We start from the raw sequence: 23,806 nt of genomic DNA, 5'->3' as shown, positions 1-23,806 counted from the left end.
GATGAAGGCGGCTCATCTGCCTGTAAGTGTGTTGAATAGTTACGAGTTGTGTTGTTAAAAAGGAACACATTGCTTATTTTTGGCTTTTTCAGACTCTTGTGTCTGTGGTGAATTCTTTCCATGAGAAGATCACAGCCCTAGAAGAAAAGGCTTCGCAGCTGGAAAAAGTTAGCAATGATGCCAGTAAGGCAACTATAAGTAGATCCATGACAACAGTTTGGCAGCGCTGGACGCGACTCCGGAATGTAGCCCAAGAGCAAGAGAAAATTTTGGAAGATGCAGTGCAGGAATGGAAGGTCTTTAATGATAAGGTAACTTCTGGTCTTGATAACTTCACCTTCTTTTAATTGTACATAATTTTCACACATTATACAACCTTATTAATCATCTTAAGGCAGAGAATGCTGATAGCAGGAATCACAGTGACTTTTCTCAGGTCACAGAAAAAAAAAAAAAGGGAAGACCTAGGTTTAGAACCATTACCTCCAAGACTTGCGTTACTGTTCTGTATGCAGACATATATACTAAATACAGAATTGTTTTGGTTGCTGGTGGGTCTTCAGAATCTTCTCCTCTATGTTTCCATTCCCATGGTGTATTCTAGATTAGGTCAACCTCTTTTTTTTTTTTTTTTTTTTTTTTTTTTTTTTTTTTTTTTTTAACCTGAAGAGTATGAGTTGCTATTTCTAAGTTTGTGCAGTGATATTATTGCCTGTCACTGCTGACTGATCATGTATCTTTTTTCTTTATATCCTACCTGACTCTTTATCCATCATTGTCCATTACTTTATGCTCAGGTTGCAGGTTCTCTGGGAATAGGGATAATCTTTTTGTTAAATATATGACTTGTGCCAAATAGGAGTCTGCTGTGGGGTAGAGCTTTAGGTCCTATGGCAATAAAGATAATAAATACTAAAAACTATGAGAAGCCACTCACATTTGACTTGCTAAGGGAGTTTTTTGTCTGGTGTGAAGAGCTAGGGCTAGCTAGGTAGATCTAGCAGCATTAGGGCATAGATTTGTATCTGTGTCATAGTTCAGCCCTGATCGGGACCAGACTATGCAGTCTCTCTCTCTCACTCCCCCCACCCTCCAAGAGAATAGGGGGAGATGATATGAAGAAAAATGGCTCGAGGTTTGAGATAAGGACGGGGAGAAATCCTTAGAGTTACTGTCACTGGCAAAACAGACTCAACTTGGGGAAAAGTATTCATTTATTTCTAAAACTAGCAGGAGAATGAGACAGGGAATAAGATAACCTCCCCCCACCCCTCCCTCTTCCCGGGCTTAACATTATCTCTACTACCTTCCCCCCGCCCCGAGCGGCACAGGGGGGAAGAGGGAATGGGGGTTGCGGTCAGTTCATCACACATTGTTTCATTACAATGCTTCATCGTCGGGGGAAGAACTCCTCACGTTCCTCCCCTGCTCCATCATGGGGTCCCTCCCACGGGCCACAGTCCTTCGTGAAACTGCTCTGGCAGACCAGAGCAGCCTGATCATCTCTTCCACGGGGTGCAGTCCCTCCAGAACAGCTGCCCCAGCAGGCCCTCCACAGGCCACAGCCTCCTTCAGGCATCCACCTGCTCCGGTGTGGGGTCCTCCACAGGCTGCAGGTAAATCTCTGCCCCTCTGTGGACCTCCATGGGCTGCAGGGGGACAGCCTGCTCCACCATGGCCGTCACCACAGGCTGCAGGGGAATCTTGGCCAGAAGCTGCATTACTCCTCCCCCTCCTTCTGAACTGACCTTGGCGTCTGCAGCCGTTCCTCAGAACAGGCTGGCAGATGCCTCTCAGGATCCTTTTTACATCTTATTCACTTCTCATCTCCTCTCCACTTCTTGCAGCCAGGCCGGGCCGAGTTGGGCCCAGTCGGCTGCCCGGTGGGAGGCCAGAGGGTGAGGCCTGCAAGGCCTGCGCCTCCCCCTCTCTGCTCCACATGTTCTCTCTTTTTTTTTTTTTTTTTGTTTGTTTTTCCCCTTCTTAAATACGTTATCGCAGAGGCGTTATCATGGGACATTCTGCTACCAATTGGCTTGGCCTTGGCCAGCAGCGGGCCCACCCTAGGCTCGGCTGAGTCCACTAAACGAACGGGAGCGACTTCTAGCAATTTCCTACAGAAGCTACCACCTTAGGCCCCCCCTCACTAAACAAAACCAGAACAATCTGCTATAGAGACTGTTGCACAAGCCCTATACCATGAGTGTTTTACAGCATCTAAATGTACAGCACTGAGTTTAGCACCTTTTGGTATCCATTGTGCTAGCTTCTTTTTAATTTCATTATTGCCAAGACTACATTTCTTTCCATAGATTCAGAAAGCCACCATAGCAATAGATCAGCTTCAAGGTCGCTTACCAGAAAGCTCAGTAGAAAAAGCATCCAAAACAGAGCTCCTGGAACTCCTGGATTACCACAGCAGTTTCCTTCTGGAGGTAGAGCACCAGCTATCGTCTTTGGGCCTGCTCAAACAGCATGCTGTCAGCATGCTTCAGGATGTGGAAATAAAGCCTCTGTCTCAGGAGGAACTACCAGTCATGCAAGAGATCAGAGCAATGCAAGATCGATGCCACAAGTAAGGCAATGTTTTAAAAGGTGCTCTAGAAAAATTATACCTTACAATTAATTCAGTAATAAAAGTTCCTGTGTCATTTTTGCTACCATTAACAATTACCATGCTTAAAATAAATATTCATTATTGTATTTAAAGTAAACATCAGTTTAATTTAAAATTATCTTTGATCAACTTTGAAATACATTCTTACCATTATTTTTTATTTCCATCCACAGGAGTATGCATTTTACAATATATACTCCTGCTTTGCATAATAATACTAACTTACATAAGAGTTGTATAAGCTACATTAAAGTTACAGCTGATTTTGATTCATGCCTTATCCTATGTTTTCTGCCAATGCAAATCCCATCAATAAGGGTGGAATTCATCTCACATTGGTTTAGATTATAGATATCCGTATCTGAACTGGTTAGTTCTCATTCTCTAATTACTGGAGAGAAATAGACAGGTCTAAGATGCAGTTTTTCTGATCTATTTTAGGAGTGTCTTTTAGAATGATGATGAATCATCCTAAGTCATGCCCTAAAATTGCCTGCTTCCTCCACTGACAATAAGGGCAGTCTGTGATGATGAGCTCAGATGTAGGTGTCCGTATTGTAAACATTTGCGTTTCTTCAATTGTGCACATGATGTCAAAATACATAAAACTGCGAATTAAAAGGAATGAACTGAAGAATGAACATCAGAAATTTAAGTGTGCTGCTTTAGTAGTCTGTTGCAACACTGCCCCGCCTTTTATTACTCTGGATGTGGCGCTATCAATCATAATCTTTATTATTCAATATTTTTGACAAAGCAATGTTTTTAGACATTGCTTAATTCTTCACAAATAGTTATTGTTTCTTTGTTTCTGAAGTATGCAACAGAAAGTGAAAAAAGGTGTGAAGATGGTCAAACAGGAGCTGAAGGAGCGTGAGGAGGTTGAGGCAAAGCTTAATATTGTAAAGTTCTGGATCCAAGAAACAAAAGAATATTTATTAAGCCCTAATGTGGAAGTGGATACTCAGCTTCAGGAGTTGCAGGTATATTAAATCTGTCAGTTTCTAATCTGCTACTGAGTTAATAAGTTCAAAAAGCACCACTAATTCAAATTAGACAGTATTCATTAGTTTTTGAGTAAACCACCAGACAAATTCATAAAGCATGAAGTAGCTGCTGGGCTGTAATACCTTATTTTAAAGATATTTAAGATATATTTCAGTATTTGCATTTATGAATTTTAAGGAACCTAGCATATCGTTTAGTGATTTTTATTTTTTTTCTTCTCTCATCTGAAATGTGGGGAACAATAGAATGTCAGTGGACAGAATATGGCGTTTCTTTTCTATCCTAACAGTTTGGGCAGAGAGGGAGGGAAGCAACAAAATAAAATAAACTAACTTCACTGGAGGTGCTGAAAACTTGACATTTTCTATATACGTGTGGCCACACGGCAACAGAGGGCTGGGGACACAGTCATAAATGAGAATCCAGTGAATCCCAAGATACATTTCTTTTTAGTGAACTAATTAAAGAAAAATTTGAAAGCAATGTTGCAAGCTGCATGATGTCTGCATTTCCTAAGTTTACACAGGCATGTATTTTTCCGTTGTTCTTAACAAAACTGTTTTTTTACTGTCATTAGTCTCTCCTTGGTGAAGTAACTACTCATCGCCAGACTGTTGAAAAAATGGCTGAACAGCAGCAGAATAAGTACTTGGGGCTTTATACCATTTTGCCTTCTGAACTCTCCCTTCATTTAGCAGAAGTTGGACTGGCCCTTGTAACTGTACAAGATCAGGTAAAGCATAGAGTAGAGTGGGTTTATTACCTTCTTCCTTTACATTAAAGTAAGTTAAATGAAAGTTAATTTCCTTTCAGGAGGAGAGATTTCTGGTTACTGAATTTAATTTTTATTGTTGGCAGATTCAAACTAAAGAAAAAGAAATTCAGCGGATCAAAACATTGAATCAAGAGTTTGATGAGAAAATCCAGGGGATAGCAAATGAACTAAATGCCATTCTTTCCAAACTGAAAAAGAAAACAAATGATATAGAACAAGCTAAACTTGAACAAAAGGTAAGACAAGGCTTCCCTTATTTGGATACACCGTAACTTCTTCTGAATTGGGACATTCACTTCATATCAAAGTTTTATTTGTGAAGACTTGCATGGGGCATTTGTTAATGGGGTCCAACAGAAGAATGGAGAGATGAGATTGTTAAAAATTATATTCTTTGCAAACTAGCCTATACAGGGACTTGAGTGAGCAGCTGAGAGTGAAAGCAAGTCAGATGGACAAAGTTATGCTCTTGCCTCTAAATGAGTATGATTGCAATCTGGGAAAGCCCAAGAGGCTTCCAGATTGCTCCTTGTCCCAGTCGGTACTGAAAAGACCACTCTTTACAGTGCAGCTTTACTTGTGATAAATAGAATTTTACTTCGTAGTAGTAGTAGTTGGTGCAATAATGATGTAAAGAACTACTGATGCAGTTAAGGGTAATGCAAAGGACTCTTCATTGGTTTTGTAGGTTTTCTTAATCTTAGGTATCTACCGTACTCAGAAAAGCTTACCTGTACTGAGGTGTAATGGCCAACTTAAGATTATCATATGAGAGTAGGGAATTTTTTGAGGGGGAGGGATGGATTGAGTTGGTTGAGGGTGGGCTTTGTTTGGTTTGGATGGTTTTTTACCTAGTCAAAGATAAACTTGACCAAGTTGCTGTCTGAAAGTAAGCAAAGCATACCAAATAGGAGAAAATTTGGCATGTCTGGCATGTCAAAAATTACCTGTTTATTTTCATGAGTTGCTCTCAATATGTTCCAAAGTACCATTTGCTTTGCTGAAGATGTTACTGAAATATATCCCATTAAAACTGGTGCATCTCTTTGATCCCAATAATTAAGCAGAAAGCCAGTGAAATGTCCTTTCCCCTTGTTGCATAGACGAAATCTCTCTGTCAGTGGAGATTTAGTAAAGTTCCCTCAACTGCATTTATGTCAGTGTTCAGCTGATACTGCTGAGATTGGGTTGGCTTTGATTATAGCAGTAAATATTTTTATAATAATCTTGAAACGGATTGTGAAAAATAAAGATCTGTTTTAAAACCATGTGACTCAAGTCAAATGGATCCTTCCCTCACTTTTAAACAGCATATAAATTCTGCTTTGTTTCTATAGTAGAGATTTTATGCCTGCCTGAAATATGTGTGTCTTTGTATTTGGATGAGTAGTTCAATATCTGTGTTTGTGTCTACATGTGAACAGTTATGTCACTAAGTCATGCTACTGTTCATTGAATAATATTTGTTTATCACAACAGTTGATCGTAACTTACACTCTGTCTGCAAGGACAGCCCTAGCTGGAAGAGCTTGAAGTAATTTCTTGAAGCCCCTGTAGCTGGAGCAGTGTTCTGAATCAATTTTTGTCTGATGATTGCAATTTCAGTTTCTAAAAATAATTGGAAAGGGGCTAGAGTGTTTGATGAGACTTATTTATATTACAAAAACAATGAATCGTTAACACTTTAGGTATAAAAACCAAATACGAAAAAAAAAACCCATGTCCCTTTCCCAAGAAACTGTAGTCCGTAAGTGTGTTATCAATCTATGAGAAACATGGAAAACCTTTTAGGTTTCCTTTTTAAACTTTTTGGAAACTTTGCAACTACAGCAAGAAAAATCTGTTTTAAAATCTGTTTCCATTGAGACAGTCTAGCATGATCCAGACTGCTTCTGTGTCAAGATCAAGCTATGAGAATGCAATTTTCATATGAAAATGAAAGTTTTTCTAATGCACTAGAGAGTAATTGCATATCTCTGAGTTTTTAAGGTTATATTCTAAGACAGGAACAAAATGAAACTCATTTCCAATAAGTAAAAATCCTTGTTGTGGCAATGCATGCTGACTATTCATTTCAAAAACAAGCACAGAAAGGTGGCCAGGAACAGTTAATGTCACTCTGAAGTGACTCAGTCTTTTGCTGTCAGGAAGTCAGAGAAGAAAGAATAACCGCACACATTCAAGAGATGACCAAACATCCTGCTGTTCTGCCTTCCTGCTTTGACAAATATTGTAGGTTTCCAGCCAGAATAAAAATAGAAGAAACTATAGAGACTTTGGATAGGGTATAAAAATTGCAAGTTGGACTAGAAATAATCAACCAGAAAGCTAACACTTCGTGGATCACTGATTTTCTTGTTTTTCTGTCTAGATCCTCGGTGAAGAGTTGGACAGCTGCAATATAAAGCTGTTGGAATTAGATGCATCAGTCCAGGACTTTGCAGAGCAGAATGTACTGCTGGCTAAGCAGCTGGCTAACAGGATAGGGAAGCTCACTGCATTGCACCAACAGACTATACGGCAGGCTGAGAACAGAGCAGCCAGGCTCAGTCAGGTATGATCTCAAATCCTTTCTGCTGCTTCCTTTCGGAAGCAGAAGGAGCATGCAAACTTGTCATTTATTTTCCTGTAGTTATACAAGAGGGGGCATCCCTTGGCACATCTGCCTATTACTAGTCAGGGCTTGCATCATACCTCAGAGAGAAGCACAGCAGATCAGATCAGGAGAGTGGAATAATTCTGTGATGCTGCTTTAACATCCTGTTCCATGAATCATCTGCTAGTCAGTTCCTTTGGTGCCCCGAGAAGATTATAGACCTTCCCACAAACAATAGCATGCTAGGAAAAATTATCTCATTGTACTTTTCGGGGTCTCTGTTTTATCACCATTACCTATATCTGCAGCTTTACTGAAAAAAAAAAAAAAAAATAATTGTTTTCCTGTAGTCACAATCTATAGAGGGTGGATATGCTTTGTAGATTCAATAGAAAACCCCAGACATGATGACTCTGATGATGCATAACATTTATGCAACATTTCAGCTTCATAAAGATGCTTCCCCTGCAGTTCAAAGTCCCTGTAACTTTCTTATGTATTTTTGCTAATTATTGTTATCCCCCAAAAGTGTAGCTGAAAACAAAGTAATGGATTTTCAATGGTTCTGCCATCAATACCCTCATAAATTGAGTTATCTTTTCTGCATGCATACAGAAGCTTCTGTAAGGCTTGGAAAAGATAACTGTTTCATGATGTTCGTTTCAGTTTCCTCTCAGAAATTTTTTTTTAAAAAGAGATAGAAAATTACTGTCAAAGTAAGAGTTCAGTCAAAGGCACTTGGTGAAGGGATTTAACCATTAGGATATTTTTGTTCAGCACCAAGAAATCCACTTCCTATTATACCAAATGATAGGTAAGGAAAATTGCATGCAAATACAGTTCAGTTGCCTAGGATTTGATCCATCCTTCATACAGGACAAATGCAAGAAAATCAGTGAAATTACTCCTGCTAAGTGAGAAGAAAATTGGAACTAAAGAGTACTTTGCTAAATAGAAATTGGATGAATGAAAAGCAGAGCTTTTGTCCTGTATTTTGAAAAGAGTGCAACACCTCTCATTTTGGAAATATGACAGACTGAGTGAACAAAGCAGGTTTTAAAAAAAAAAAAAAGGTGATTTGGGGGATGATATGGAAATACATGAAGAAAAATAAGAAATGACGTCAAGGAGGCTTGCAGTGAGCCACAAACTGAGCAAGAAGATATTTTGGAACTTACGTGTGAGACTGAAATATCTTCAGGAAGCATACCCACTAGGGATATATTTGAGCATCAGTGCACTCTCCCGGTGTGACCTACATTCTTATAGTGCCTTTTTTCCCCTGAAATAGATACGCTTGTTGCTGGAAGCAGACCTATTTTAACTCCATAAATACAGAAGTAATTAAATTATGTTCAACATAGTAAGGAAAAGTTGTTAAAACAATCCCCGAGTTAAAAAGAGTAAATGAAATAAAATTAATTTTATCATTCTCTAAGAGCTATACAGAATTACATCTTAGGCTTAAGTGGATTTTTCCTTTATATCCAGGCTGCTTCACACTTGGAAGAATACAATGAGATGCTGGAGTTCATATTGAAATGGATTGAGAAAGCAAATATCCTAGTGCACGGTAGTATAACGTGGAATTCTTCCTTTCAGCTTCGTGATCAGTTTAAAGCCTACCAGGTGATTATATGAGCTATGAAATTTAAAAGGAGTGTATAAACGAAGTTATTTTCTAAGCAGTGAATTTTTATTTTCTACACCTTTTTTGCCTCTTTTCCTTGAAGAAAAAAAGTCTTAAAATGATAGGTTTCTTTGACTATTCTTCCAAGTCTTAAATAGGATTGATTTGTTTTGGACAATTGTTTTGAAGGCTGGAATTAAGAGATATTGTTGAATAAAACCTACATGATTCAAAGTTGATCTCCGTTTTTACTCAAGTACATTGGCTTCAGAGTAGCTTTTGACTGAATAGTGTGTCCGTACACTGTGATTCTACCACACTGAGTGCCTCGTTGCAGCTGATATTCCTCTGAAGTTTTAGTTAACCAAACACAATTTTCAGTTTGTTGGGTTTGGTTTTTTTTTTCCTTTCCCCTTTACACTGAACTGGAATAGTCTTTGTTCACATCTGATGAGTTTCACACCAAATGTTCTCAGACTGATACGCAATGGATGAGTTTCTTCCCGTTGCTTCCTGAACATCTCTCATCAGAGTGTTTTGCTGTCCCTGTGACGGTGCAATTTGTTCTATGTGTGTCTGTGTGGAGTGTGCAAGTGTGCAATTGGTGGAGCAGTTTGATAAGGTTCAGGCTTGCCCAGTGTTACATGACCATGTGAAACAATTCAAAGGATCATAAAATGATCGTGTCTTACTAATGCTCAGATAAGACTGCATTAATTATGTATGTAACGTTAGTTAATTGTCAGCTGCATTTACTTACATTGGGGCAATGCAGTATGTCATAGTTTCTTATTCTGAATAGGAACCTCTAGGCAATTTATCTTGAGGATAGCTGGGAGATAGCATTTCTGGTTTGTTTTTGCTATGGCTTTTTCCCTGCTTCAAGTCAATGAGGATACAGGCTTAACCAATGCTGTCCCACAGAATACTTCAGTAGATATATTTTAGGCAGCATTAATGACTGCTGCCCTGCTATAATACTGCATCCAAGTGCTTCCTCATGCTTCCTGTTAGGAACAACAGGCTTCCAGAATAAATCCTATCCATAGATTGTGTATTTTATATTTCTACAGGCAAGTGTATATAGCAAAACACTAAAATGCATGTGTTGGTAAGTACAGTTGCTGAGGCTTCGTGACTTACTCTGTTTCCATTCTCCATAAGCTGAAGCACTTCAGCATACGCTCAGAATTAAGCATATTGCCAAAGCCTTACAGGAAGTCAGTAGAACTTAATCATATGCTTACACGTGTGTAAAAATTTAGGAGTTTGCAGAACAGGAATGTATTTAAAGATATGTTTAACTTGAAGCTCAACTCTGGCATTCAGTTTCTTCATATCTCCATCTAGACTATGCTTGATGAGTCCGGAGAGATTCATGGTGATCTTGAGGCCATGAGTGAGAGGATTGAGTATCTGGCAAGTGTGTACTGTACTGAAGGAATGTCACAGCAAGTGCTGGAACTGGGGCGGCGGACAGAGGAGTTACAGCAAGTTATCAAAATGCGGCTACCAAATCTCCAAGATGCTGCCAAGGTATATGAAAGCAGTTTTTCTAATGCTATCTGTCAGCTAGGGCAGTGTGTGTATCATGTTGCTGAGGCTATTAGCAGTGCAGATTATCTGTGGTCTATAAAGGACATGATTGTGTTGTCTAAAGTCTGATGTCTTGTGCTGTTTTAGATACTGAATTCAGGTGCTGTTCCAGATGGAGACAGGATTCCTGCAAGTCCTGTCATATCTGCCCATTCTGGGTGGATGTATTGGGGACCATGGTGTGTCTCAAATGATGCTGAGCACCTGTGTTTAGATACTTGAAAAGTGTTTGTGTTGGCACTTACAGTGTGCTATTTCCTTTTATTTTTCTCTTAAAAGATATCTAAAGCCTGTTATCTATTAATTCAGATCAGTACTGGACCAGACCAGGATTCCGTAATGTAAGACCTACCTCTACAAGGGAGTGCAATTAAAAGAATGAACATGCTTTTTCAAGTCCCTGGCATTCTTGTGTGGCTATTCCGTATGCGCTTATTGTTAATGTAAATGCGTGTTATGCCTACGTAATGCCCCAGGGCATGGTAAACTGGTGCAAGACACAGGGAGATGTATGGAAGTCTTTTCTACTTGCTCTTACCTTCAGGGCAAGAAAACTTACTTTCTTTTTTCTTCTTTTTTTTTTTTAATTGATACAATAATTCAGGAAAAAAAAGGAATATTGGACTGGTATAATTAGTATATTTATTGGGGTTCTTCTGCTGTCACCTGCTACAGTTACACAGTACTAAATAGGAAAATACCTAAAGGTAACTTAAGAGAATAGACTGTCACCAATTGTTAGGACAATCACAGCAAAGGTTAAAAATGGTCCTTCTGCACATATGACTGTTATTTCACAAGATTTATAAGACACAGCAGAAATTCTGCAGCCCTAACAGTGTAACAGAGAGGTTACGCTCTGAAGGCTTTTATTATTTTTATTTATTTATTTTTCATGGAACTAACCAGAGCTTTGCATACAAGTAAGCGTAGTAGAAGTGAAACTTACTAGCTTCAGTTCTCAGAGAAACACTGGAACAATTAAATAAACTATTTGTAAATTATTACAAGAAAACATGAAGATAAATAGAAGGCAACATAGATTTGTGAAGAAAGAAAATATCAGAAGTGTCTAATTTAATGTGAAAGTAATAGGCTTTGTAGATAAATGTACAGTATGTCATACATCTTGACTTTATTAATATTTCACATGATATTAACAAAGTTAATAAGCTTATCTAGTTGAAAATACAATAGATAGATGTAAAGCTGGCTAGAAATTCTACCTGGTGTATAATTATCAGTGGTTCACAGCCCAAAAGAAGGGATACATCAAGTAGGGTTTTGCAGGGTTCTCCCTTGGATCTGGTACTATTCAGTATTTTCATTAATGAGCTGGATGGTGGTTTAGAGATTTTGGCTTTAGGGATGCTTTGACACAACACCAAATGTACAGGGACTACCTGAGAAAAAATTAGGCTACTCTTCAATAGGGACAGGGACAAATATTACGCTTTAACAGGAAGAACCAGAGATGTATCTGAATGAGGAACTACTGACTTGAGGCACCGTGTTGAAAGAACTTAAGTTTAATAATGCAAATCATGGAAAAATGAGTGAATAATGTCACATCATCATAAAAAATCCCAACACTATGCAGAAAATATACTATATAATTCTAAGTTATGTGAAGTAGTCCTTTTGTTCTACTGGTGAGGTTTTAGCTGTGTCCAGTTTTGCACTTGAAGAAAGATGTGGACCAACTGGAGAGAGAAGAGAGTGATATTTGTGATATATATATAAATTTGTAGAAAATAACCTAATGTATGATGTCTTCAGTGAGAATAAAACAATTTTTTCTTCATGTCTGTTTTACTGGGATAGTAAGTAGAGGATTGAAATTGCAACAAAAGATAGCTTCATGTCAGACAATCAGAAAAAACTTTCTGCCAAAAAAAAGAGCGCTGAAACAATGAAATATGTTGTCTGTAGGTCTTTAAGAAAAATCTGTAAAGAGAAGACAGTTATATCCTGTCTTATTGCAGGAAGGTGACCGGAGGACATCTTGAGTTCCTTTCTAGGCCTCGAACTTTATGAAATTAGCTTTATAAAGTAGATGCTGTATTTGAGATTGAGGAAATACTTAAAAATAATAACTCTGGCTTTGAGATATCTTTTTCTAGACTTGTTATGTTACTGATGTTTTTATCCAATATTATAAACATTTAGAATTCATTGTTAAAACTGTGAATTAGTTTTGATGCTGTATGTAAGAGCCATAGCTACAACATCCAGACAGATATATTTATAGTGATTTTTTTTTTTTTTCCTTTTTATTCATCCCTGAATCCAATCTGTTGTGTTACAGGACATGAAGAAATTTGAAGTTGAGCTGAGAGCCCTGCAGGCTGCTCTGGAGCAAGCCCAGGCCACACTGACCTCTCCAGAGCTTGGGCATTTGAGCTTGAAAGAGCAACTTTCTCATAGACAGGTAAAAGGCCAGGACCTCACACTTGAGTAGTTCGAGCTTGCACAAAGAACAATGAATGTTGGTGAGACCAATTGTGGTGTTTCTTAAGTTGGTCATTATTTCAGAGTCTAGCTGCAAGTTACTGCCAAGGGAATAAGGGATGGAATAGGAAAAATCATTCTCTCAAAGGGAATTGTTGAAGCATATTCTTGTTCTTAGGTTGATGCAATTCTGAGATATGTGCATTCAATCAAAGTTTATTTCATATTATTATTATTAATAATAATAAAGCTCATTTCTTATGCAGTACTTTTCATCAACAGATTCTTAAAGTACTTAAAAGGAAGTCAGGATTGTTGTCACCGTTTTACAGATAGAAACGCAATGGGATAGTCAGTGGAAATCTAAGAGAAAGTTGGGCTTTCCTTAAGCCCTGTCACTTGTATGTTTAGCTGAATTACTTCCATAAGATATTGCTGCTTTCTATATTGCACTTGGCCTACTACAGAGATTTGTCAATTTGTTATTTTTGATTTCTATCTCATTGTCATGATTTAAACCCAGCTAGCATCTAAGCACCACACAGCTGCTGCTCACACCACCCTGGTGGGGTGAGGAAGAGAATCAAAAGAGTAAAAATGAGAAAACTCATGGGTTGAGATAAAGATGGCTTAATAAATAAAGGAAAAGCCACGCACACAAGCAAAGCAAACTAAGGAATTAATTCTGTATTCCCATCAGCAGGCAGGTGTTCAGCTATCTCCGGAAAAGCAGGGCTCCATCAGGTGTAACAGTTACTTCTGAGGACAAACACCATCACTTCAACTGTCCCCCCTTTCCTTCTTCTTCCCCCAGCTTTACATGCTGAGAATGATGTCAAACAGTATGGTCAGTTGGGGTCAGCTGTCCTGGCTGTGTCCCCTCCCAACATCTTGTACACCCCCAGCCTACTCGCTGGTGGGGTGGTGTATGAAGCAGAAATACCTTGATACTGTGTAAGCACTGCTCAGCAGTAATTAAAATATCGCTGTGTTATCAACAGTTTCCAGCACAAACCCAAAACATAGCCCCATACTAGCTACTATGAAGAAAATTCACTCTGCCCCAGCCAAAACCTACACACTCACAAGAAGAAAAATAACCCAAGTTATAGCTTTCTGAGATGCTTAAGAAATGTTTGTTTTTTTTTTTTTTCTGCAAGCTAATACTAAGATTTAACTGTCCTAGTCTGACAGTGAAAACTAAATGTCAGCAGGTCCACTTTAGGATTAAAATCTGCAGCAAAACATATGGATAAAAGGTAAATGTGCAGAGCTTTCTCTCTTGAGTAAAATATGCAGTCTTTATTCTAGGAACTTGCAGCCAGATTTCAGAATATGGCATTGAAGATTGTAAGTGAAACTCACAACCCAGAGTAAGAGTAAAGGAATATAGAGCTTACACTATTGTTGATGTGTGCTCTTGGTCCTGGCTCTAGCAGGTCTCACAGTATGACTTTCTTTTGTACAGAAACATGCCCACATGTTTCGCCAGACCAGCGAAGGGGTCTCAGAGAGTGCCTGGCTGGCATGCAGCCCCCGGGGTACCCCAGGTGCTGGTTCCACAATAAAGGCACCCTTTGCCAGCAGCGTGGGGCCTGCTAGAGGGAGAGAGGCCTCACCAGTGATGTCCGAGGAATAGATCATTGTACTAAATCTTTGGTTAGATTATCCGCCATATGTTATGAAGGCACAGAAATAAAGAGCAAACCGCCATCCTCTCATCAGTATGCTTCTTCGTACCCACTGAGCCATCTTTCTACATATGGTATAAAAGGCAGACACCAGTCTCTCTATCCCTGTTTGCCACGTACATTTTCTAGCTGACTTTTATCTATTGAACTTACCATCTTTTTCTGATGTGCTAAGGCCTTTTTCATCATTGCCTTTTTCTTTTTTTTTTTTCAAATTGTTTTTCTGTTGTTGAATACATTAAAATTCCCAGTGAAGATGAAAAGAATGCTGATCAAATCTATCCTTCAGTCATTGCATTTAGACCCTTCTCGTACGTATGAACAGACAGTTTGAGACACTTCATTCATTGTGAATGAAGTGGAGACTATTAACAAAGGCATCCAGTGCGTGATTATTCAAAGGAAAAGATGTCTATGTAGCTGTGTGTTTTTTCTGATTGTGTTTTGAATTTTAAGCGACATTTTCAGCCATGGTTTGTATTTTCAGAGGAAGGCTGTGAGCACAACAGGATTCATTTGGTGGTTTGAAAATGTGCTTCTGTGTCTCAGCAGGGAGTTCCACTGGCATTTTAACATTAAAATGTTTGTATACATAAATGACTCTTATGCTACTGACTTGTGGATTTTTTTAAAGTTTTTTTTTTTTGTTTTTCTCAAATAGATTAAAACAAATATTTTTGTACTTAGACACTTAGAAATACATACTATGCTTCTTAATGAATTATTTTTATTCCTGTTATATGAGATTTTGCTTAACTAATATTTAAAAGAGTGCTCATTTCAGAATGAACAAATCCAGACAAAGTGTGTCCTGATTATATTCAATTTAGAAAACATAATCAAATTTGTTGTTTGTTTTTGTGCTTGAACTCATCGTTATTTTTCTTCTGCTGCATCAAATACTTTGGGAGTTTTGCAAAACTGGCTTATTGTGGCATTGACTTTGTTTCTAGCATCTGTTGTCTGAAATGGAGTCACTGAAGCCAAAGGTTCACGCAGTACAAGTCTGTCAGAGTGCCTTGAGGATTCCTGAAGAGGTAATAACCAGCCTGCCAATGTGCCACAGTGCCCTCCGGCTCCAGGAGGAGGCCAGCCGCCTGCAGCACACTGCCATTCAGCAGTGCAACATCATGCAGGCAAGTGCAACTCCATCCCATGAATTACTCTGAGTAAATTGAACAATGCCGTATTAATTGTGATGGAAACAGAGAATTTCTTACCCCTGTGCATCCCTCTCTTCTGTGTAGTGCAATTAGGAAGTTCCCCACTATGGTTCAGTCATTTCTGACTCCGTGTGTTAGTTGATTTACTCATCAGACTGTCATCTCAGTTCTTGATCTTGATCTTGCTATGTTTTGTGTAACGCTGCTAGGATTACCTAGACAAATAGCTAATATACAACTGTATGCAGGTTAATTTTATAGGTATGTAATCACTTAATGAAATTAATATAGCATTATAATATCAATTGCTTGTAAAAATATGTATGTAGAATCATAGAATAGTTTGGGACAGTGTCAAATGCTTTGCACAAGTCCAGGTAGATGATGTCAGTTGGTCGTCCCTTGTCCACCAGTACTGTAACCCTGTCACAGAAGGCCACCAAATTGGTCAGGCATGATTTGTCCTTAGCGAAGCCATGTAAGCTGTCACCAATCACCTCCTCATTTTCCATGTGCCTTACCATGGTTTCCAGGAGGATCTGCTCCACGACCTTGCCAGGCACAGAGGTGAGACTGACCAGCTGACCAGCCTGTAGTTCCCTGGGTCTTCCTTGTTCCCCTTCTTAAAAATGGAGGTTGTGTTACACCTTTTCCAGTCATCAGGAACCACACCAGACTGCCATTGTTTATTCAAATATGATGGACAGTGGCTTGGCAACTTCACCTGAATTCCCTCAGGACCTGCGGATGCATCTCATCAGGTCCCATGAACTCGTGCACCTTCAGGTTCTTTAGATGTTCTTGAACCTGCTCTTCTGCTACAGTGGGCAGTTCTTCATTCTCCCAGTCTATGCTTTTGCCTTCCGCAACTTGGGTGACTAGAGCTCTCACCAGTGAAGAATGAGGCAAAAAAGTCATTGAGTACCTCAGCCTCCTCCATGTCCTGGGTAACCAGGTGTCCTGTCCCTTTTGGAGAGGGCCCACATTCTCCCTGGTCTTCCTTTTGTTCCCGACATACCTAAAGAAGTTTTTTTTTTTGTTGCTCTTGACCTCCCTGGATGGATTTAATTCTGTTAGGGCTTTAGCATTCCTTACCTGAGCTCTGGTTGCTTGGACAGTCTCTCTGTATTCTTCCCAGGCTCCCTGTCCTTGCTTCCACCCTCTGTAGGCTTCTTTCTTTGTTTTCAGTTGGTCCAGGAGCTCCTTGTTCATCCATGCAGGCCTCCTGGCATTTTTGTCTGACTTTCTCTTTGTTAGGATGCATCGCTCCTGAGCTTGAAGGAGGTGCTTCTTGAATATCAACCAACTTTCCTGGGCTCCTCTTCCCTCCAGCACTATATCCAATGGTACTTTGCCCAGCAGATCCCTGAAGAGGCCAATGAAGACATCTCTGCTCCTTGCAGGGGGGTTGGACTGGATGATCTTTAAAGGTCCCTTCCAGCCCAGACCATGACTCTATGATGTATTTGCTTTCTGATTTTGGAACTATTCAGTGTGTATTAAATTAGCATTTTCAAGTTTTGCTAAATACAAGAAAGCTAGGTTTTGTTTAATTGTTTTAATTCATACCTAAACATGTAAAAGGTATTTTCAAAGAAGATAATAAGCTTTTCTTTCCTGCTGTTTAGTGACAGAACACATAGTGACCTTGAGTGTAAGTACAGAGACTCAAGTTAGATTGCAGAAGAGACTTTCAGTCATTAAGGATACTTAATGATACTCAAGTACAAGGAAGGATACAGTGTCACACTGAAAAATTTAAAAAACAGGTTAGACAAATTGCTAGTTAATCTCTGATAGAAAGAACTGATACCACACTGGTAGGATAATGGTCTGACTCAGTCTTCAGAATCCTCTCCCAGTTGTATTTTCAGTAAAATCTAACTTTTTCATATAGTCTTTCCATTTCAAAAATAGAGGGTTGAAGTGAAACAAGCAGATGAAAATGCTTTATAGTAAAATCGTGAGTTTAGGCAATGCTTTCTTTTGGTGGGTTTGTTTGGTGCAGGTACTTGTTGGAAGCAGAAGTTCTAGCCCTCATATTGGATAGCTTAAAAATCATATGAACTGGGTTTTGGAAATAGTTAAATAAAGGAAACCATTGAATTCATTACAGTTGACAATATTTCTGAACAGATTTTTCCTGACTGTATCCTAGTTTGCTTATCCAGATGAGAGTCCCAGATAGATGTAAGTTTGCTCCACTTCAGAAGGGAGATCAGTCATGTTTGGACTAAGTAAATATTTATTTTCATGTAGATAACTCAATATTCTTTTTCCCTCTCTAGGAAGCAGTGGTTCAGTATGAGCAATATGAGCAAGAAATGAAACATTTACAGCAAATGATAGAGAGCGCCCATCGTGAGATCCAAGACAAGCCAGTAGCAACCACTAACATCCAGGAACTCCAGGTCCAGATTTCACATCATGAGGTAGGAGAGCCAAAATGCAACATGGACTCAATGGCAGCTCATTGACCAAAAAAAAACTTCTCATAAGCAGCTGTCAGAAATTAGCTTTTCAGACTTGCTTGAGGCTAGCTGAGCAGACAAACTTAATACCAGATAGGAGACTCATGCTATTGATAGTGTGTGCCATATGCATTTGTTTATTCACTTAAATGTGTCTTAATCTCCAGGCAATGTTAAAACAAACAAAATGGCATTGTTAAGGGACAGTTATTTCTTGGGATAGAAGATGCACCGTTGATGTCTGTGGCACCAGATGGCACCATTTCTTTATCTTTGAATTAAAAGCTATCTGTGCTATTATGTAGTATAACCTAATGTTATGTGTTGCTCATTTTCTATCCATTTTTTATGAAAGTTACTTCATATAAATGCAGAGAAGTTTGCTTAAACAAATGCTTCTGTCCTTTTTAGTAGTGAATTAAAAATGCTACTATTCTCTACTTAAATGTTCTGGAGCAGCAAATGCAGGAGAATGACTACGATACAGGGTAATATGGCTAGAGGAAGGACTGAGGCTGCAGGGAGGAAGGAATTAAAAATGAGGCAGATGGATGTTTCATCTGCATTTGAACAATTTCTGTAGCTAGGAGACCTTTAAACATTTGCAGGAAGACAGCAGCTTTACCCTATAGCACATATTGGGATCAACCAGACCATACTTGCAAGCTTTCCATCTTTACGGGTAAGGAGTTTTGAAAGACTGAGATATGCATATTTTTTGGCTTATATTTTGGCTGCTAAATATCATAAAGCATAGCATAAAGGGGGTGTATCTGTCAAGATGCTTGTTATGTGTGTTATTAATTTAAGAAGACATCAGTTACCAGATTCCCTGTTGAAGCCTGCATGAACAATAATGTAAAGGGATATTTGTGGCAGCTATATTTAGAATTAAAATAAGAGGAAGAAAGTAGAAGGAAAGTGCGCCCTAATTTGTAGGAAGCTTGTGATACTTTGCATGTATGTAATTAGTTATATTCTGGAACTGTGTTTAGTGAACCGTGTTTCTTTTTAAATTTTCAGCTAAGAATGTAGGCAGGTATCTCCGTACTTGTGAATTAATTTAATGGATAATACAGTACCTCATAGGACATTGCTTTTTTAAGTTGCTTTATTTTTTTCACAATCACGTTTTTGCCTGGTTTTCATTGTATTTCTTTTCAGATGAGAGATATGTTACATTCAAAGTGGATTGGACATTAGTGCCACAAATGTTATTGCATCTTGGTAATATTCATGAAGTTGAGTATATTGAATGATAATAATTTCTCACTGAGCCCCAGAGATGTCATTCATTGAGTATTAGTGAATGACTGCTACTTGTCAAACAGAACAGATAACTGCTAGACATTAAAGCTATGGCTTGATTTGATTGCAGTTTGGTTTTTTGTGACTGATCTAGTTGATTGTTTTATACTCTACACTTTGCTTAGTCTCCACGATAAGCCTTGGAGCTCCAAGAGAACTCTCTTTTTGCTGACATGATAAATAGTGACTAGGTATCATTGAAACCCAGGCAGTAAAGCGTCATCCTAGGTCGTTGTGCTGTTTCCATTTCTAAGTCTGTATTTCTTGCTATGACTTTTCTGCACTCTGATTTTGAGGAAATGATTTCCTGAAAATGTTATACAGCCAAAAAAATCTTTTAATTTTACCAGCCTAAAGTAGTAAGCTTATGTACTTTAAAAAAGATATTGCAGTTATTTATTATTATACCTACTAGATCTTGCAACTTCTGTTGCTATTTAGCCTTGAAAACTTGTGTTTGCTGAAGAAATAAAAGCAAATGTAAAAATAAAGCAGAAATATGTATTTGAATGAATAATCACTGATTTAGCAGGCAAGCTTATACAGTCTTGTTTTCACTTTATAAATCAAAATTCTGTCATGTTACTGAGCCTCTAGGGAGATAGGAACCATAACTTTGTCAGAAATGTTAAAATCTTCCACCATTTTTTATTTCAAATATATGAACTGAATGCTTTGAAGCTGGACACTAAACTAGGCAGCAGTACAGGGCAGGAGGGAAGACAAGTCAGTTTCTAAGATTATTAATTTCTGTCTACCTTCTCTGACTAAACTTGACCTTATGATGGTGTTTGGCCATGCAAATAGACCATTTCATAGCCAATAGAACCAATATTTTAAGACATACTCTGCTTTAGGCTAGATTCTCCAGCTCTTTTTAAAGAAAGGTTAGTACTGTGTGCAGCTCAGCTTTTAACTCTGAAGACTTACACAAAACTAAAACAAGATTAAAATACTTAAGCTTATTTAAACACTGCCAGAAAGCGATACAGTCAGCATTTAATCTTATTATGTGACTGATTGTTCATATCACATTTGATCTTGTTAGAGCCTGTGAGTTATTGTTTGAAAAATTCATTCTTTCTGGCGAGAGCTGAATGGGGCATTTTTTACAGCTGTGGTTACCACATGACCTCATTTCCATGGCACGCAGTATACAGAGAAGCTTCATCTTCCTCAGAAAAAATGGAAATAGCACAGGAGAAAAAAAAATAGGACGGGAAGAGGGAGAGACGTTCCCCTTTGCTGCAGTCTGGAGCTTAATAGACTTCATGTTAGGTTCAGGCTGAACGTGAACGTGAGATGTCGCTCCCTCACTCCCTTCCGCGATTATCACACACAGAGCCTTTCACAGCACTTTTTCCGGTTTTGCTTCAAAGCTCTCGGCTCTGCGGTTTAGCTGTGCAGCCAGACGCAGCCTGACTTGTTCCCTCCACTATCAACATCCTGCTTGTCAGCTAGCGCGGCGGCTTATGCAGGGTTTCTGAGGAGCAGCACTGTGATGTTATTGGCTGGGCTTGGAGGGGAGAGCTTGCCTTCGCCACGGAAGCTGAAATGCTGCTGGTCCTGCGGCCTTTATTGGCTGCCTCTGCATTAGGGAAAATTCATGTTTCCTTAGGAGCTGGCACAGAAGATCAAAGGATACCAGGAGCAAATTGCTTCTTTGAATTCAAAGTGCAAGATGGTGACAATGAAAGCAAAACATGCCACCATGCTGCTGACAGTGACAGAAGTGGAGGGGCTTTCTGAAGGGATGGAGGAGCTGGATTCAGACTTGCTCCCAGCACACCCTGCTCATCCCTCCGTGGTTATGGTAAGAAATGCATTGGTCTCGGTACTGTTTATCTGAGCTGCTTGCTTTTGCATCATTGCAACACTCCTGTGTAGCAAGTTGCCGCAGCTCGCATCTACATTTTGCTTTTGAAATGACTGCAGTGTGGCAAACCAAACAAGCTACAGCTTCCCCTTGCTGTATCTTGCTTTATATGTGTTATTAAGACTTGTTGATAAAGTTATTTAACAGACAAATGCCAGTGGAAGCTGTCTGTAATAAGATGCAAATATAGTCCTTTTTTCAGAGCTGTTAGCATGCAAGAGTAAATGCTAAGAAAATACTGAATTGTGGGAATAACAAAACCAGAATAAATATTATTTCATAACATGCTGCAGTGTGTAGGTTTTACAGACCATATTTTTAAAGCTCTTGTATTAAAATGTTGATGTGATAATTGACAGGATGCTGCTGTATTCTCAGATTAGTGTCTTGGAAATTAAAGTCAGCTAAGTACTGCCAAAGGCCTCGTGTTTGAATTACTCTACTTTTGTTTGTTTCTAATTGGGTCTCATTACAAACATACTGCTGATGCTGTTGGGATTTTTGCCTGAGTGAAAGTAGAGTGTAGATTTCAGGATTTATCACTGTATAACAGCATTGAGGGAGCAAGAAGAATATGTTGCTACTGGATTGTGTGTATTTTATATTTTAAGTCTATTCCTTGTTTTTCTGACCAGGCCTGGGTACTGAGGCCAGTACTGCATTATTCTGTAGCTCTCCATAGTATTTCCATATGCAACACTGATTTTATTAGAAGACATTTAGACAAACCCTAATTTGTTATTGTTGAGTTGCTAGCTATACATTTTCTTTTAAATTCATTAGGGTACAGGAGAGCATGTTCAACTAGATTTTTAGACTGGTAAATGTAAGAGCATGAAGTATGACTAAATAACATCATGGTAATTCTGGCCATCTTTTGTTTTTCTTGTTTTGGTCTCAATCTAAGTCAAACCTAAGTTGAACTAACTGATTTTATTCCTGTGCTCTGGGATTGCTTTTCCTGTGGCAGATGACTGCTGGTCGCTGTCACACGCTGCTCTCCCCTGTCACTGAGGAGTCTGGGGAGGAGGGAACCAACAGTGAGATTTCTTCTCCACCTGCCTGTCGCTCTCCCTCACCTGTGGCTAATACAGATGCTTCTGTTAACCAGGTACCTTCCTCTTGGCATTCATTCAGCTTTTGTCTCAGACATGCGTGGTTCCATTCTGCAGGTGGTTTATTTAATCCTTTGAAATAATATTTACCTATAGCTCAAAGGAGCTGAGGCTTAACCTCTAACCTAACTTAACCGTTCAGGTTCCAGTTCAAAATGGAGACAAATATTGACTTCTGAGTTTAAAATGTATAAATCTGGTGTTACAGTTATTCACTATTTCAAAAATGAATTTTAAGTGACAATTACAAGGCTCCTCCATGCCACTACTATTTCCTATTTACAACCTAATTTTTGTTTTCTCGGTAGTACTCAATGGAATCTTGCATCCTGAGAAGAAATGCAATTTTGTACTCCCCATAATAAAACATTGCATTATGTCCATATACATCTTATCTTACTGTACCATTGGCATTGTAGCATTGAAGTCACAGTCTGATATCTTCCACTTAATATCGTTTCAAGTATTAACTTTCATGTATTTTTCTCATGTATTGGTGATTCCATACTTTCTATGTCAGTCTATTTTAAGTGCTAATGAGGCAGATCAGTGAAATCACTGAAGTTAGAATTTAAATGAAAACTGAGGGCTCTGGCATTTCTAATAGGAACAAGTGTACATCAGCATTGATTAAAATGCGAGCAATGAACCAGCAGGTTGAGCATCGCGCACATGAACGCACACATGTTAAGCTTTAGAAGTTTAGAAATGAGCCTTAGCAGCAGTCAGCACGTCACTGAATTCATCAGGTTGTGGGTTTGGGGTTGTTTGTTTGGTTTTGCATTTGTGACTGCTTCCAAAATTGAGCACTGCAGACTTAAAGGGTGGAGTCTGCTGTGTGGCATTACTGAGTGAATTAGAGAAGCTTCAGCAAGATGCCCATTGATTCTTTCCACTTATTTCAAAGATGTGTGTGGTGCTATAGAAGTTACAAAATATCAATGATTCATTTTCACAAACTGACATAAGAAAGAATGCTAAGGTAAGATAGTGAGAAGGATGACAGAATCTTCAACAGTGTAATTTAAAAGTTATATAATGAATGATAAGGGTTTTTTCTAGTGCTCTGTCATTTCTGATAATGAGAAATGTCCCAATAAAGTTCACTTACAGTAGAAAGACGGCTATGTATTTCAGCACAAAAAAATTAGGACAATGTTAATCAGTGAAAGAGTTAAAGGACCAAGAGCAACTTGCTTCCTAATAAAAAATCCAATGTCAGTTCATTATATTTCTCTGAAAATGTAAAACTGGACTAACAGTTTCAGTAACTCAAATACTAAGGAAAACCCAGTGTAGATACTGTTGCACCATGAGCTGACACCAAAATGCAAGTTTTAGAACCTGTGATTTACTAGGGCAAAAACGAACAAAAATATGGTGTCCTTCATTTAGCAGAAGATCTTTGAAAGAGACTAATTTAAAAAACTTACAGATGAAGGTTTCTTCAGTGTGGTTAATGTTGAAATTAACTGCATGTACTAAACAATAAGCGGAAGAACATTCCAA

General features: G+C 38.7%; 1 protein-coding gene across 1 annotated transcript in view; it reads left to right on the top strand.

Annotated features, from left to right (window-relative positions):
* The window catches only part of SYNE1 (spectrin repeat containing nuclear envelope protein 1), a 310,078-nt gene that overhangs the window by 185,664 nt on the left and 100,608 nt on the right, over nt 1-23,806 (top strand). The window contains exons 80-92 of the mRNA XM_086745962.1: nt 93-311; nt 2,313-2,575; nt 3,435-3,600; nt 4,203-4,358; nt 4,484-4,636; nt 6,772-6,954; nt 8,488-8,625; nt 9,977-10,162; nt 12,531-12,653; nt 15,318-15,500; nt 17,816-17,959; nt 20,925-21,119; nt 22,153-22,293. Coding sequence (XP_086602088.1) covers nt 93-311; nt 2,313-2,575; nt 3,435-3,600; nt 4,203-4,358; nt 4,484-4,636; nt 6,772-6,954; nt 8,488-8,625; nt 9,977-10,162; nt 12,531-12,653; nt 15,318-15,500; nt 17,816-17,959; nt 20,925-21,119; nt 22,153-22,293 — 2,250 coding nt within the window. The remainder of the gene's footprint in view (nt 1-92; nt 312-2,312; nt 2,576-3,434; nt 3,601-4,202; nt 4,359-4,483; nt 4,637-6,771; nt 6,955-8,487; nt 8,626-9,976; nt 10,163-12,530; nt 12,654-15,317; nt 15,501-17,815; nt 17,960-20,924; nt 21,120-22,152; nt 22,294-23,806) is intronic.

The sequence above is a fragment of the Chlamydotis macqueenii genome, chromosome 3, assembly GCF_036417535.1.
Source record: "Chlamydotis macqueenii isolate bChlMac1 chromosome 3, bChlMac1.mat, whole genome shotgun sequence".
Taxonomy (NCBI): Eukaryota; Metazoa; Chordata; class Aves; order Otidiformes; family Otididae; genus Chlamydotis; species Chlamydotis macqueenii.
The sequence above is the reverse complement of the archived record's forward strand: the minus strand, read 5'-3'. Positions and strand labels throughout refer to the sequence as shown.